The sequence below is a fragment of the Vipera berus genome (genome assembly GCF_964194415.1).
Source record: "Vipera berus genome assembly, chromosome: 3".
Lineage (NCBI taxonomy): Eukaryota > Metazoa > Chordata > Lepidosauria > Squamata > Viperidae > Vipera > Vipera berus.
Window position 1 is genome coordinate 196,447,935 of NC_138204.1, and position 12,834 is coordinate 196,460,768.

General features: G+C 37.1%; 1 protein-coding gene across 1 annotated transcript in view; it reads right to left on the bottom strand.

The window, feature by feature from the left end:
• Positions 1-12,834, bottom strand: part of ANGPT1 (angiopoietin 1) — a gene marked incomplete at its 3' end in the record, with an annotated part of 139,648 nt that overhangs the window by 10,239 nt on the left and 116,575 nt on the right. The window contains exon 8 of the mRNA XM_081322522.1: positions 1,003-1,133. Within this exon, the coding sequence (XP_081178648.1) occupies positions 1,003-1,133 (131 nt within the window). The remainder of the gene's footprint in view (positions 1-1,002; positions 1,134-12,834) is intronic.

Consider the following 12,834-nt stretch of genomic DNA (forward strand, 5'->3'; position numbering starts at 1 on the left):
GGAGTTTTAATTTCCCTACAAGAAACTGCTTTATGTCAAATTAAACAAGAAATGCAATGTGTATATGTAATGTTGTTAACCCTGATTATTTTAGTCAGCAGCTCCGTTCATGCATGCTATTATTTGCCATATATATTCTGCATTTCTCAGAGAAACTACAGAATTCCATCCAGTCTATGAAAGATAGCTACAGAACACATGTATATTTTTAATATAATTTATAATGAATGAGCTGTCTACATGGATTGCCAAGACCAACAGAAAGTCTGATAAGGAACTTTAGTGTCCAGAATACAATTATTTCTAAGATGAATTGTTTTATTAAGTTATATTCACAACTGGTTTTGGGACCAAGCTATTTCAATACATCTTTCTAAGTCTGATCATTGAGAAGTGTTTAAATTTCTGTCTCATAGAAAAATGCATATGGTAAAAATATAAACATACATACTATTCTACTCAGTTTTTACAATCCAATCAAACTCAATTAATACTCAACCAGGAACATTTGCACATTTAGGATCCAAAAGATAAAGTAATGCTATTCCAAAATTTACTTTGCAATTTATCAACAGCTATCTTGCCTTGAAAATAAGAAGTTTTTGGATTTTAAAAAAATCTTATTCTCGGTATAACTGAGAAATTTTTTTTTGCTGCCTCAGTATGTTTTTCAGCTTTTTCACTGGGAGGTGTGAACTATACAGCTACTGATTTTGTTGTTATCTGTTGCATATATTTTCATCATTCTGAGTTTACCTGGGTGATCAGACTTTCTGATTATTTCATTTGATCACTTAAGCGTGTATTTTTACTCATGGAGTAAAGAAGGCCAAGGGTACAAAATTTAGTAATAGAGAAAGCTTGGGATTTTCCATGTTAAAACTTTACTGAAATCCCTTGAAAAATAAGATCTACGATCATTCAGAAATAGTGTAATCATATTCTCTTCCTCTCTGTCATTTCACCAAAACATTATGTATGATTCCGTAACTGGAAGCTTACCTCCTGTTAGCATAAGAGCACATTTGCACATACAATTGTCATTGTCAGCATCTTTGGTACTAAAGTCAGCACCGTGTAATATCAGACTGCTTTGTTTCCCTGCTGTTCCAGAGTGGCCCTTGAGATACAGCCTAAGAGAGAAAAAGAGAAGAGGTTAAGAGAGGGGAGATATTATCAAGTAAAGTTATTTAAAAATTGACCCTGACTTGGGGCTTCAGGAAAACAGACCTAGGAAATTTCAGAAATCTGAGAACCAGAGAAGTGATTCACTGGCATGTTGCTAAGAATTTATTTCTCCGATTCCTTTCCCTCAAGTGAAATTAGCGTGGAGGGCAAGGTGGCCTCAACACTCAGTTATTAATAATTATGCTATTTGAAGCATATGAACAATGCAGGTTAATTAAAAAGAGTAAGAAAAAGATACAGAATGACAAATACAGAACCTCAGAAACGATGCTGACTGGATGATGGAATCTTTTCTAGCAGATAAGTGAAAATATTTTGGATCAGCTTCCTGAAGGAAAGGATTTTTCTAAATAGAACAACAGATATTTGCATTGGGCCCCATATAGAATATGGATCAACAATCCCCAGTTCACCATTTCTTTCCTTCTTAAAATTTGCACTTAAACTCTAGCTGTACAACAAGTTCATCTTTATATAGCAATAAAGAATCAGTTGTGGTGCATTGGGTGGGTCACCAGTTTCTTTTGCTTGCTTTAATTCAAGATAGTCTATTAGATTAGAATGTCTAATTCTATGGCAATTCCAGGATAGCTTTTCATAGTAAAGTTTTCCAATAGATTCTGCTGAAAAATTGTGAGATCTTAGTCCTCTACTCAATTTAGTCTAAAAGAAGATTATTTAGATAATTCTCATTTCAGACAAATATGTCAGATGGCACTGAAAGTAACATATTGCCTATTTATGCTTAAGGACATGATCCATGATATTTTGACGTCTGTCTTTTTAAAGAGCAAAACATTGTTTCTCATTTGTGTGTGTGTGTGTGTGTTAGAAAGAATGTGGCCAATCAGCTAATTGTGTGATAAAAGCAATTCCAAATGCAGTCTAAAGATAAAATATCTTGGAAAAAATTACTGGTTATGAAAACATCTAAACTTTATAAGGCACAGTTAGCAGTGCCAATTAGATACTGTTTTCTAAGGCAATATACAAATGAGGTTTAGGAGCTATATATTCTAAAGCTTTTTGCCTGTCTTTATGCATTTTAAATTAAACATAAACAAACTAAATTGAGATTAAAGCTTTCTAGATTTAGTGGTTTGGACATTGATGGCTTATTTTGGTAAATTATCTTGGTTTCCCCCACCCACCCAAAGAGGAAAATAAATGCCTATGGAATAGTGCTGAGAGAAAAATGACTTTGAGATATGGTATCTCCAAGCTTATTTTAAACTGTCACAGATCGTCAGTACATCACCCATGCTAGACTTACAGAAGCCAATGTCAGCATAAAAGAATGGAACCTGACTTTTTGACATCAGTTAATCAAATTTGGATAGAATATGCCACTATGAAGGTATTAGATAAAAGGCTAGTGAGTGGTTTGTTTGTTTTTTAAGTTGAGATATGTTAAACTTCCTCAAGTAATTTGGCCATTCTTAGGACCAAATTGGTGAGAATGGTCATAATGATAAGGACCATCAGAACGGTAGGATTATCAGTGTTTGTGTGATTAGGTCAGTTGTATGTAACTTGATATCATCATCATACAACTGAGCTTGCATTCTTTGTGTAATGTTGTCAGCAGGCCATGTATCAGATGTTTATGCAAAGGACACCAAGTTTAGATGATTTCTTGGAAAGATGTACAGTAAAACTGGGTGCAAATGGCCTGTGATGCTCAATCTTGTATTTATATTGCAATGTTGACATTGGCACTCTTTTTATTTAAATAAACTAGCTTCAAAAGATGCTTTGGAAAGATGCTGCACATTATATTTTTAAGTAATAGTATCTTTGAAAAGCCCCATAATACAAATTCTGAAAGGAGGAGACCATACCAATATGCGAGATTTATATTGCAGTTACTACTTGATGAAATGTTGGCTATTGTATTTCTCTTTCTTAATGAAAATTATTTAAATTAATGCAGCTGGAGGGGAAAAAAGGCTCAAGAAAAATGGATTGGAGAAGGAGGCTGTTTTTCCTAATGCCATTAAAACAAGAAACCTATTTAGCAGTAATGAAAATGGGTGCTTCCTGGTTGTTTTCTTGTAAATGTTTCATTTCCCAAACTAGGTAACACCATCAGTGCTAGTAAGGAATGGGGTTTGCCCTGAGCTATAAATATTCTTTATTGATAGGAACGAAATTCTTAGAGTTTTGGATGGAACATTGGGTGTGTGCATTGTTCAGTTTCAGATCTTCTGACATCTATATGAAGCCGCTGGGTGAGATCATTCGTGGTTTCGGGGTGGGGTATCATCAGTACGCTGATGATACCCAACTTTTTCTTTCCACCCCGAACCAACCCAGCAATGCCCTCGCCGTGATGTCCTGGTGCCTGGAGGCGGTCCAGGTCTGGATGGGGAGAAACAGGCTTCGTCTCAATCCCGCCAAGACTGAGTGGCTGTGCATATCAGCATCTCGGGTCAACCAGACTATTCCATCTCTAACGATGGGGGGTGAGGTGTTACCCCCCCGTTGATACGGCTCGCAACTTGGGCGTCCTCCTGGATTCACGACTCAATTTTGAAGACCATATAGGAGCCGTGACCAGGGGGGCTTTTGCCCAGGTTCGCCTGGTGCACCAGTTGCGACCCTATCTGGACCGAGATGCCCTACGCACAGTCACTTATGCACTCGTGACCTCCCATTTAGACTACTGCAACGCTCTCTACATGAGGCTGCCCTTGAGGACCACTCGGAGGCTTCAGCTGGTGCAGAATGTGGCCGCGCGAGTTGTGATGGGGGTTTCCCGATACTCCCATGTAACACCTCTACTCCGCGAGCTGCATTGGCTTCCGGTTGCCCTCCGGGTGAGATTCAAGGTGCTGGTGATGACCTATAAAGCCCTAAATGGCTTGGGTCCGGGATATCTGAGGGAACACCTGCTGCCAGCATCAAGTTCCCTTCGTCCAGTGCGCTCCCACAGGGAGGGTCTTCTCAGGGTGCCACCGGTAAGAGATTGCCGGCGGGTAACACCCAGGGATAGGGCCTTCTCAGTGGGGGCGCCTGCCCTTTGGAACCAGCTGCCAGTGGAGCTGAGGACTGCCCCCGACCTCCGTTCATTCCACCGGGGCCTGAAGACCTGGCTCTTCGAGCTCTCTGGCCCAGGCTGAGGATTAATCTTATTTTAACTGGGGTTTTATTTATACAGGGACAAATATAATTTTTTTAAATTTGTTTTTAACTTTTGTATTTTGGTTTTTTAATCACCCTGTAAACCGCCCTGAGTCCTTCGGGAAAGGGCGGTATATAAATGTAATAAAATTAAATTAATTAATTAATTAATTAATTAATTAATTCTATATTATCAGGAGGTTGTTGACTCTTAGCAATCATATAGATGGATTTTTCTCCATGATGATCTGTCCTTAACCTAGTCCTTCAGCTCTTCCAGTAGTGAAGCCCCATCACCACTCTAACTGAGTCCATCTGTCTTGCTGCTGGTCATCCTCTTCTTCTCTTTCCTTCTATCTTTCCCAGCATTACAGCTATGTCTTTGCATAATGTGTCTAAAGTAGAATAATTTGTGCCTTGACTGAGAACTCTGGGTTTATTTGTTCAACGATCCATTTATTTGCTTTCTTGGTTGCCCATGGTATTCTCAGGAGTCTTCTCCAACACCAAAGTTCAAAAATTTGGATGTAAAATCCACTAAACATGATGAATTTTTGCTTGGTGTCAGCTCCACTAGCTAGAGCAGATGAGGAAATAATCTCCACAGGAGGGCTAAAAAAAGTTCTGTTGAGTTTGGCTGTAATAACAAAATTGTGCAAGGCTGCTTGTATTATTCCTCCTCCTCAATTCCAGTGAATCAAGCAGGCATTTGCTGCAGCAACATCCAATGTTGCCTGGACTTCAGCCCTTTTTGCCTAATAGTGGTTCATGCATATTCCCATAAAGGTCATCTATTTTACTTTTTATTCTTGGAATATATTCCTATATATTGTATACTTACATTCCTTTTGTGGGAATATTGTTTCATATTCCCACAAACTGTATTTGCACAAAGCAAATGCATATTGCTAGCTACTATCAAAGGATAGAATATATATATTATCTCCAGTAGCAGAGGCATTATGCTTTTTAGTGTCATTTGCTGTAAAGAATAAGTCATGTTTGCTTATGGTATTTTCTTCTGCTTTGTAGGCATTTTCTAGGTGGCTAACATGGCTACTCAAGTTTCTCTATTGAGTACCACATTCATTTATTTACTCCATTTCTCTCCTGCCAGATCAAGACTCACATTGTTTTAGGTAACAAAGAACAAGGACTATAAGTATAAATTAGTTTTAAAAATCTAGAATAAATACAATTACATTAAAGCAAACATGAACTGATCAAAATCCAAACAATGCAAGGATCTCATCTTCATTAACTTTTGGAATGTTAGGAGGAATGAAGCTAGTGTTCATTCTATGGGTAGATATTCCATAAGGATGAAGTAGCAACTGAGTATGTAAAATGTAGATTTCATCTTTGTTCTCTTACTTGTATACAGAATGTGTATGAATCTCTATTTCTTGCACAGTGTAAACTAAAATACTATCATTCTCACTGATGCAATATATGTGGAATAAATACATAGTTTGAAGCCAATTCTTCTCTTCTGCTAAAAGAACTTCTATCACAGCTTAAAATGGGAGAAAAAATTCCAACTATGTATGCAACAGGTTTTGAAAACCTACTTTAAAACACATCTATTGGGGTGAGGACCTTAAGAGACTGAGTAGAGACTTGTATTTTTATGATGTTGTATTTCATTGTAAGGGACGCGGTGGCTCAGTGGGTTAAGACTCTGAGCTTGTCGATCAGAAGGTCGGCAGTTTGGTGGGTTGAATCCCAAGTGCCACATAGCAGAGTGAGCGCCTGTTACTTGTCCCAGCTTCTGCCAACCTAGCAGTTCGAAAGCACGTAAAAATGCAAGTAGAAAAATAGGGACCACTACGGTGGGAAGGTAACAGCGTTCTGTGCATCTTTGGCATCTAGTCATGCCAGCCACATGACCATGGAGATGTCCTCGGACAAGCGCTGGCTCTTCGGCTTTGAAACGGAGATGAGCACCGGCCCCTAGAGTCGGAACCGACTAGCATGCATGTGCGGGGGAACCTTTACCTTTTACTATTTCATTGAACATTGAGAATCAAAACCCCAGCATCAGTTTTGAGTGAGAAAAAGGTCAGAGGATTTTTGAACTTCAAATGGAAGTCAAACCCTTAGATATTATCAGAAAATGGAACATACGTTAGCATCTAGATGAGAATTCTTTTTGCAATTCTGCTAATGTTACACTTAAATAAGTCTGCCTCTCTGTGTTTCTAAAATGAACTGTGTTGTATCTGAGATTACATACGTATTTGACGGCTCTGAAAAATCTAGGAAGTCCATGTGAATCTCTGAATTAGCTTTGAATGATTCCAAAAAGCACATGACTCAGTTTTATACCTTGCATTAAACTGATTCAAATATTTTGTTTATGAGATGAATTAGTTCCAATTCTTTGGAGTCAAGTTGTTTATTAAGGCTCTCACATCCCTAGTATTACTTACCATAATAGTAAGTTATATTTGCCTTCCATCTAACAATTGCCTGCAATTTTATGACTATTCATTAAGCCCTTTTATTATTAAAAATAACTAAAAGCTAATAAATGCATTAATATTTTATACATACAACCAAGATAGGTAGATGGAGTTTTAAAAACATTGCTAAAAGAAATTGTGACCTTCTCTTATACCTGTTTACATTATTGAGATTTTCCATCCTAAGAAGATCATGTGCTTTACAATAAGTTCTCTCTGGACCATCACACGTTTTGGTTTTGATTTCTCTAGTGTTAATGATTTAATAACCTCTTTCAAATTATGCTCCAGAAATTGGCTGTAGTGCAGATGGAATGTTTTGAAATTAGGGTTGCCAGCAGGCAGAATGAAGTATAAAGGAGAAGTAAATGAGTTTAATGTGAAATGACAAACAGACAAAACATGTTGTTGCTACTTGTGCATTTCAAGATTTGACAGCATCTACTTTAAGAACTGGGTTACTCTGTGTATGTCCAACATCCCAAAAGGGAAAACAGGACTATCGTTCATTCTCTTTTGCCATTTTCACTGCCTACTTTATGCAAATGCAGAGTTCAATGGTGTATGTGATCTGCTTAATAGATTAGGGTTTTTTTATCAGCTGTTACACACTCCATCATGACAATCTGAAATACTCTATCAGAAATGGCGAATGTAAGCATTGAATACATAAAATAAGGAAATCCAAATATAGTCTTAATGGCAAAAATAATTATGTGTTTCTTTTAGAGAAAGCAAAATTGGAGAATATGCAACAATGGCCAAACTAACAGCATATAGTATATTCATAGATAAAGGTTTCCCCTGTTCAGTCACGTCCAATTCTAGGGAGTAGGGCTCATTTCTGATTCTTAGCCAAGGCAGCCAGCACTGTGCAAAAACATTTCTATGATCACATGGCCATCATGACTATACACTGAAGCACATGGTATGGTATTACCTTCCCACCAAAGTGGTACCTATTTATCTACTCCCATTTGCATGCTTTTGAACTGCTAGGTGGGCAGGAGCTGGGGCAAGTAATAGGACCCGAGTGTTGCACAACTCTTGTTGTGCAACACTCGGGTCTTGAACTTGGGCTATCAGCTTTCCAGCTGACAAGCTCAGTATCTTTAACTGCTGAGCCATCATGCCTCCTTTAGTATATTCATAATGGCAACCTAATTAACTTCACACAGGAATGGCTTACTTATATATAACATATTACCCTGTGAGTTAAGATATTTAGAATGTTTCATTTTGAAAACACACACTGTCCCACTAAACAGTAAACATGACCTAGTTTGGTAATGGAACATCTGCAAGAAAACAGCCATGCTGAGGGAGCACCAAGAAACCCACAGTTCAGCCATGGCTGCAAATATGCTCTTCTATCAGTTTTTATTCTTTTTTTATTCAGAGATGGAATAAGCTTCATTAGATGTTGATTCAGATTTTATCATTAAACATTTAACAATTAGGCAGCACATACAGTGGTGGGATTCAACTGGTTCGCACCACTTCGGCAAAACCGGTAGCTAATTTTTTATTGCTCATTCCTAGAATGGACTTCCGGAAGTGGCATCCACACAGACAATCGGTTGTTCACATATCTGAATCAAGCACACATTCTTTCCAACTCCAAAGCAATTTTCCCAAGACATATTAATAATAGAGATGAGATGACTATTCAATTAAACAACAACAGAATAAAGACCATCTTTTTCTTGGGGGGGGGCAGAGGAGCTTGTTCCAGCATTGCTACAGAGAGGTAGGACCTATGTATGAGGTCCTAAGTGACAATTTAATTTAATTTAAGAAATTCAGGACATGCCAACTCAGATGTTTTGCAAGCAGTCCCTCAAGCAATCAGACCCTATGCCATCTATATGTATCCATCCATGATTATATATAAAGCAATGTTCGTTCATGTGAAAAAATAGAGGTTGTGTTGATCTAGCTCTAGCGTCAGAATCAAGCCATGATTTGTGCAAACCATAATTTACATTATCAAACAGCATCAAAACATGTAGGATACGCATCTGATTACCCTAACCAAGCTATAGAATATTCATATATGATTTTTAAAAATGTAAGGAATGCTAATTATCATTGTTTATCACTTTTCAATCCAGGATCGTATTTCCTTAATCAGCAGTGACCTTCTAAGATTTAGTTAATCAGGGCAGGACAATCAAGACATGTACTGTTCCTGGAAATGTTTATAGCTATTTGAAACAAATAAATATTGCCTTGGAATCCTTCTGCTTTCTAAGGACATTGTGGGTTTTTTTAAAAAAAAGTGCCAGGATGAATTATGTGACACTAAGACCCCTCTTAGAAAAACACAAACAGCCTGTTAAACATATTTCTGCTCCCATGGCGTCAGTTGTGGTGACAGAGCCAGATATGAGTGAAAGGTTCACTCACTGTCATCTATTTATACTCCAGGCTCTTAGATGGTGCCACACTGACCGGGTCAGAAGGGCTCAGCCTGAGTCCAGAATACTATTTCTTCTCTTAGATATCAGGGAAACAAGCCTATAAAAACCTGAAGTTCAGAATTATGATTTCCCAATTGAAACAGAATTAAGAAATAGGTAGGCAGGAATTGTAACTGCTGTTAAATTGAAGGATGAGATATTTTTTGGGAAAAGGGGAATGAAGAAAGCTTTGATTCTGCCCATTTTGTGGATTTCTTTTAATCATCACAAGGGCTGGGCATGAAACAAAAAAGATGCAATTTTCTTCTGATCTCATAACACAACAGCCTCATTTGGATATTCTGTTGGAAATATCTGAGTTGGTTAAATTCCGAATGAAGGAAAATATACGTATTCCAGGATAATGTTGCAGGATCTAATCTGGGTCGGCTAAATTCCAATTGTCTCTCCCAAAAACATCTCTTAAAACTGTTTCAATCTTATTCCAAAGGAGATATACTGCTTTAATGAATCAAGTTGTTTCAATACGAAAAATGGGATTTCAAAACAGATGCATACAGAAGAAAATGTATCTCAGAAATTTGAGCAAGCGAACTTAAGCTTTCATAGGTAGATGCAGTCCTGAGAATTTTTTTGCCTCTATAACAAAATCAAAGTTTTTCTTCTTGGAGGAGAAAAGAGGAGACAGAGCTACCATGTCAAACTCAATAACCAAACACCTTAAGCAGCAGGTATCAGCAACTAATCAGCTATCCATACTGATATTGGTAGTGGCAGATCAATAGTCTACAAAACTCCGTTATTTTCCACAAACACACAAAAAACACACAGAAGACATTCTCAATCAGACTGAACAGTACTGGACTATACAAAGTATCAATATAATCAGGTAATGATTAATTTCAGAATGGCTGCATAATATTCACAATGCTGAAGCATACTCAGCATCCATCACTGTAGCCAAAGTGATGAAAGCAGTATTATGTCATTGCAATGCAAACACACAGCAGTTGCTTCACATAGGCGTAACTGCTTCTTCTTGCCTATTTTCCCTTATATTTTTCTCAATCACTCTATTTTACAAGTGATCCATATGCATCTTGCTTGAAGAATCAATGGACAACTTTATATTTTAGCTGGGGCAATTAAGGCAAAGAGATCTTTAATGTGAAAAAATGTTTTGGCCAAACTATTTTGAGACAAACACATAAGAAAAATCAAAATTAAACTTAAGCCATTCCTGAAACAAATTTATCTGTATGATTGCAAATCCTTCTCTCCCTCTTCCTCGATTTCCCGATAAGTCTATCTGAGGATTCAGTCTGGCCAATGTAACAACAAATGTGTATTTGTCTAGGATCTAAAACAGTATCAATCTTTATACCACAAATGCCTTCACTTATATAGATATCATACTCTATATTTCCTGTGCAGAAAGTAACATAAAAGACTATATCCATCCAATACAAATATCCACCCCATGTAAATGAGCAAATGCCATATATTATCAAACATTTTGGTGAGCTCTTGGATACTTTGTATACTTTAGCTGGGATCTTGACTTCCCAGAAAAAAAAATACTTCATAATTGTATGGTTTTGAAAAGTGAGGATATTTCTTAATGTACATGTGTTCAGCATTACTGCACCAAATCAGAGATTCTTAGACTAATAAAATGTAGTAGAGAGAAAGAAATACAAACAGCATAGAGAATAAACAGAACATTCTGAAGTCACCAGTTGGGAGTGATCCAGGCTGAGTCCAAACTTTCTATACGGTGTTACAGAACAGTATGAAAGACGATTTTCCATATTTTTTTCAGATGCAATGGATTAGTTTGTAGACTCTGAATCCTTACATCAGTGATTGTAATGAAATGTTGGAACGGTGTTCTTTATCCAGTGAGGAGACTCCAGTGCAAAAAAAAGCACTCAAGTTATTTTTTTTTCCTATCTCCCACAACTCTATTTCATTTTGTTTTATTTTGTTTTCATCTCTCTATTTTAGTATTCTTTGAACAAATGCCCAAACCAACTTGGAAACCAGTTGCTTGGATGGCTATTTTTGTTCCTGATAGAAATGGTGGTGTTTGAATTACATTTGCTGTGCACGCTGGTTGTATTTGTGCCTTTGTTAACAGAAAATTGGATGCAGAATCATTATTGTAATTAATCATTTCATCATCATGGAAAAAGCTTTCATTTGGCTGGGTGACTTCACACAAATAGGCCATTCCTCCTGAGAGATATTCAGAATAATACAGCTGAAAACCAATGGAACTCAAAGAGGAGAAACAAACATTGGTAAAATATAAGGCAATAATAGAGTCTAGTCTATGGTACTGACGTTCTGTCCTTAGTGCTTCACCATCTTCTGTAGTCTTCTATGTTTGGCAAGGGGAATGAAGACTTATTCATATGCCGGCAACCGTTTCCTATAGTAGTGTCTTGAAAACCATCATTGGTATATTAATGAAATGAAAAGAGCTAACTGGATAAAAGTCAACTTGCCAATACAAATCAATTTGCATATTGCTAAGGGTTTTGTAGACATTCATAGACATTTCCTCTCTTTCTGTTCCTGCTATGTACATATTTGAATATATAAATACATGGATAGGATTGCATCCTGAGTATGTGTGTATTCTGAATATGTATATTCTTCACTGATTTGTTGGCTTGTGTGATCGTCTTTAGATTAGAGATTCTCACTTGCAGGGAAAGATGTGTATTTACTAGGGGTAAAACTAAACGTTGATTGTCCCAAGGCTGCTTTATTCAAAAGGCAATGGGACTTTCTTGTTTTTTCCTTGAAGATGTTTTGCTTCTTCAGTTCTGACTGAATAGTGGAGAATGGAAGGATTTATATTTCCTGTAGTCATCTAGTCATTAGTACTCTTTCTGAGAGTCATTGAGACCACTTGGAGGTTTATCTGTGCCCTCAGGGTCACCTGAATAGTGCAAATGGCTGTGGAACCTTCTTGGAACTCCTAACAGACTGTGTTGTAAGCAAGAGGTAAGACTAGTCTTTGGTTGTACTTAGGGATACTTGATACAATGTGTCAGTCTCACCAATAGTGACTTTAATGTTAGCAGAGATGCTGCAATATCTATGGAAAAACCATAGATTACATCTTGAAATGTATAATGAACATTTGTAGTGACAGGTGCTGTGAATTGAAAATGGATGTGAAAGTAAGTGAATTTTAGCAGTGGTTAAAACTGAAATAATTTGTAATGAATGCTAGATGGTGGGATACAACAAGATGTATGGATCTGAAAGCAAGTATATTGAAGACCAAGGCAATTGTGTTTGAGAGGAAAAAATGGGCCAAATGATTGCAAGCTATGCAAAGATGAAAGAAGAGTAGGTATATAAATCTGCATACTTTGATAAAAAATTAAAATTGAAGAAATGGATAGAGAGATTTTATGATGTATAAATGGTGTTTGGGAAATGATTGTATGTTATGAAGTGTAATATTTGTCAAAATAAACAAAACCAGCTGTATAAATGTGCATGCTTCTGCCTCTTTGATACATAGACATGAGAGCTGAATATTCTGGAAGAAACATGGAAATAAGTTAGGAAACCTGCATAGTAAATGGAGAGACAGCCAAGAAAGTATGGGTGCT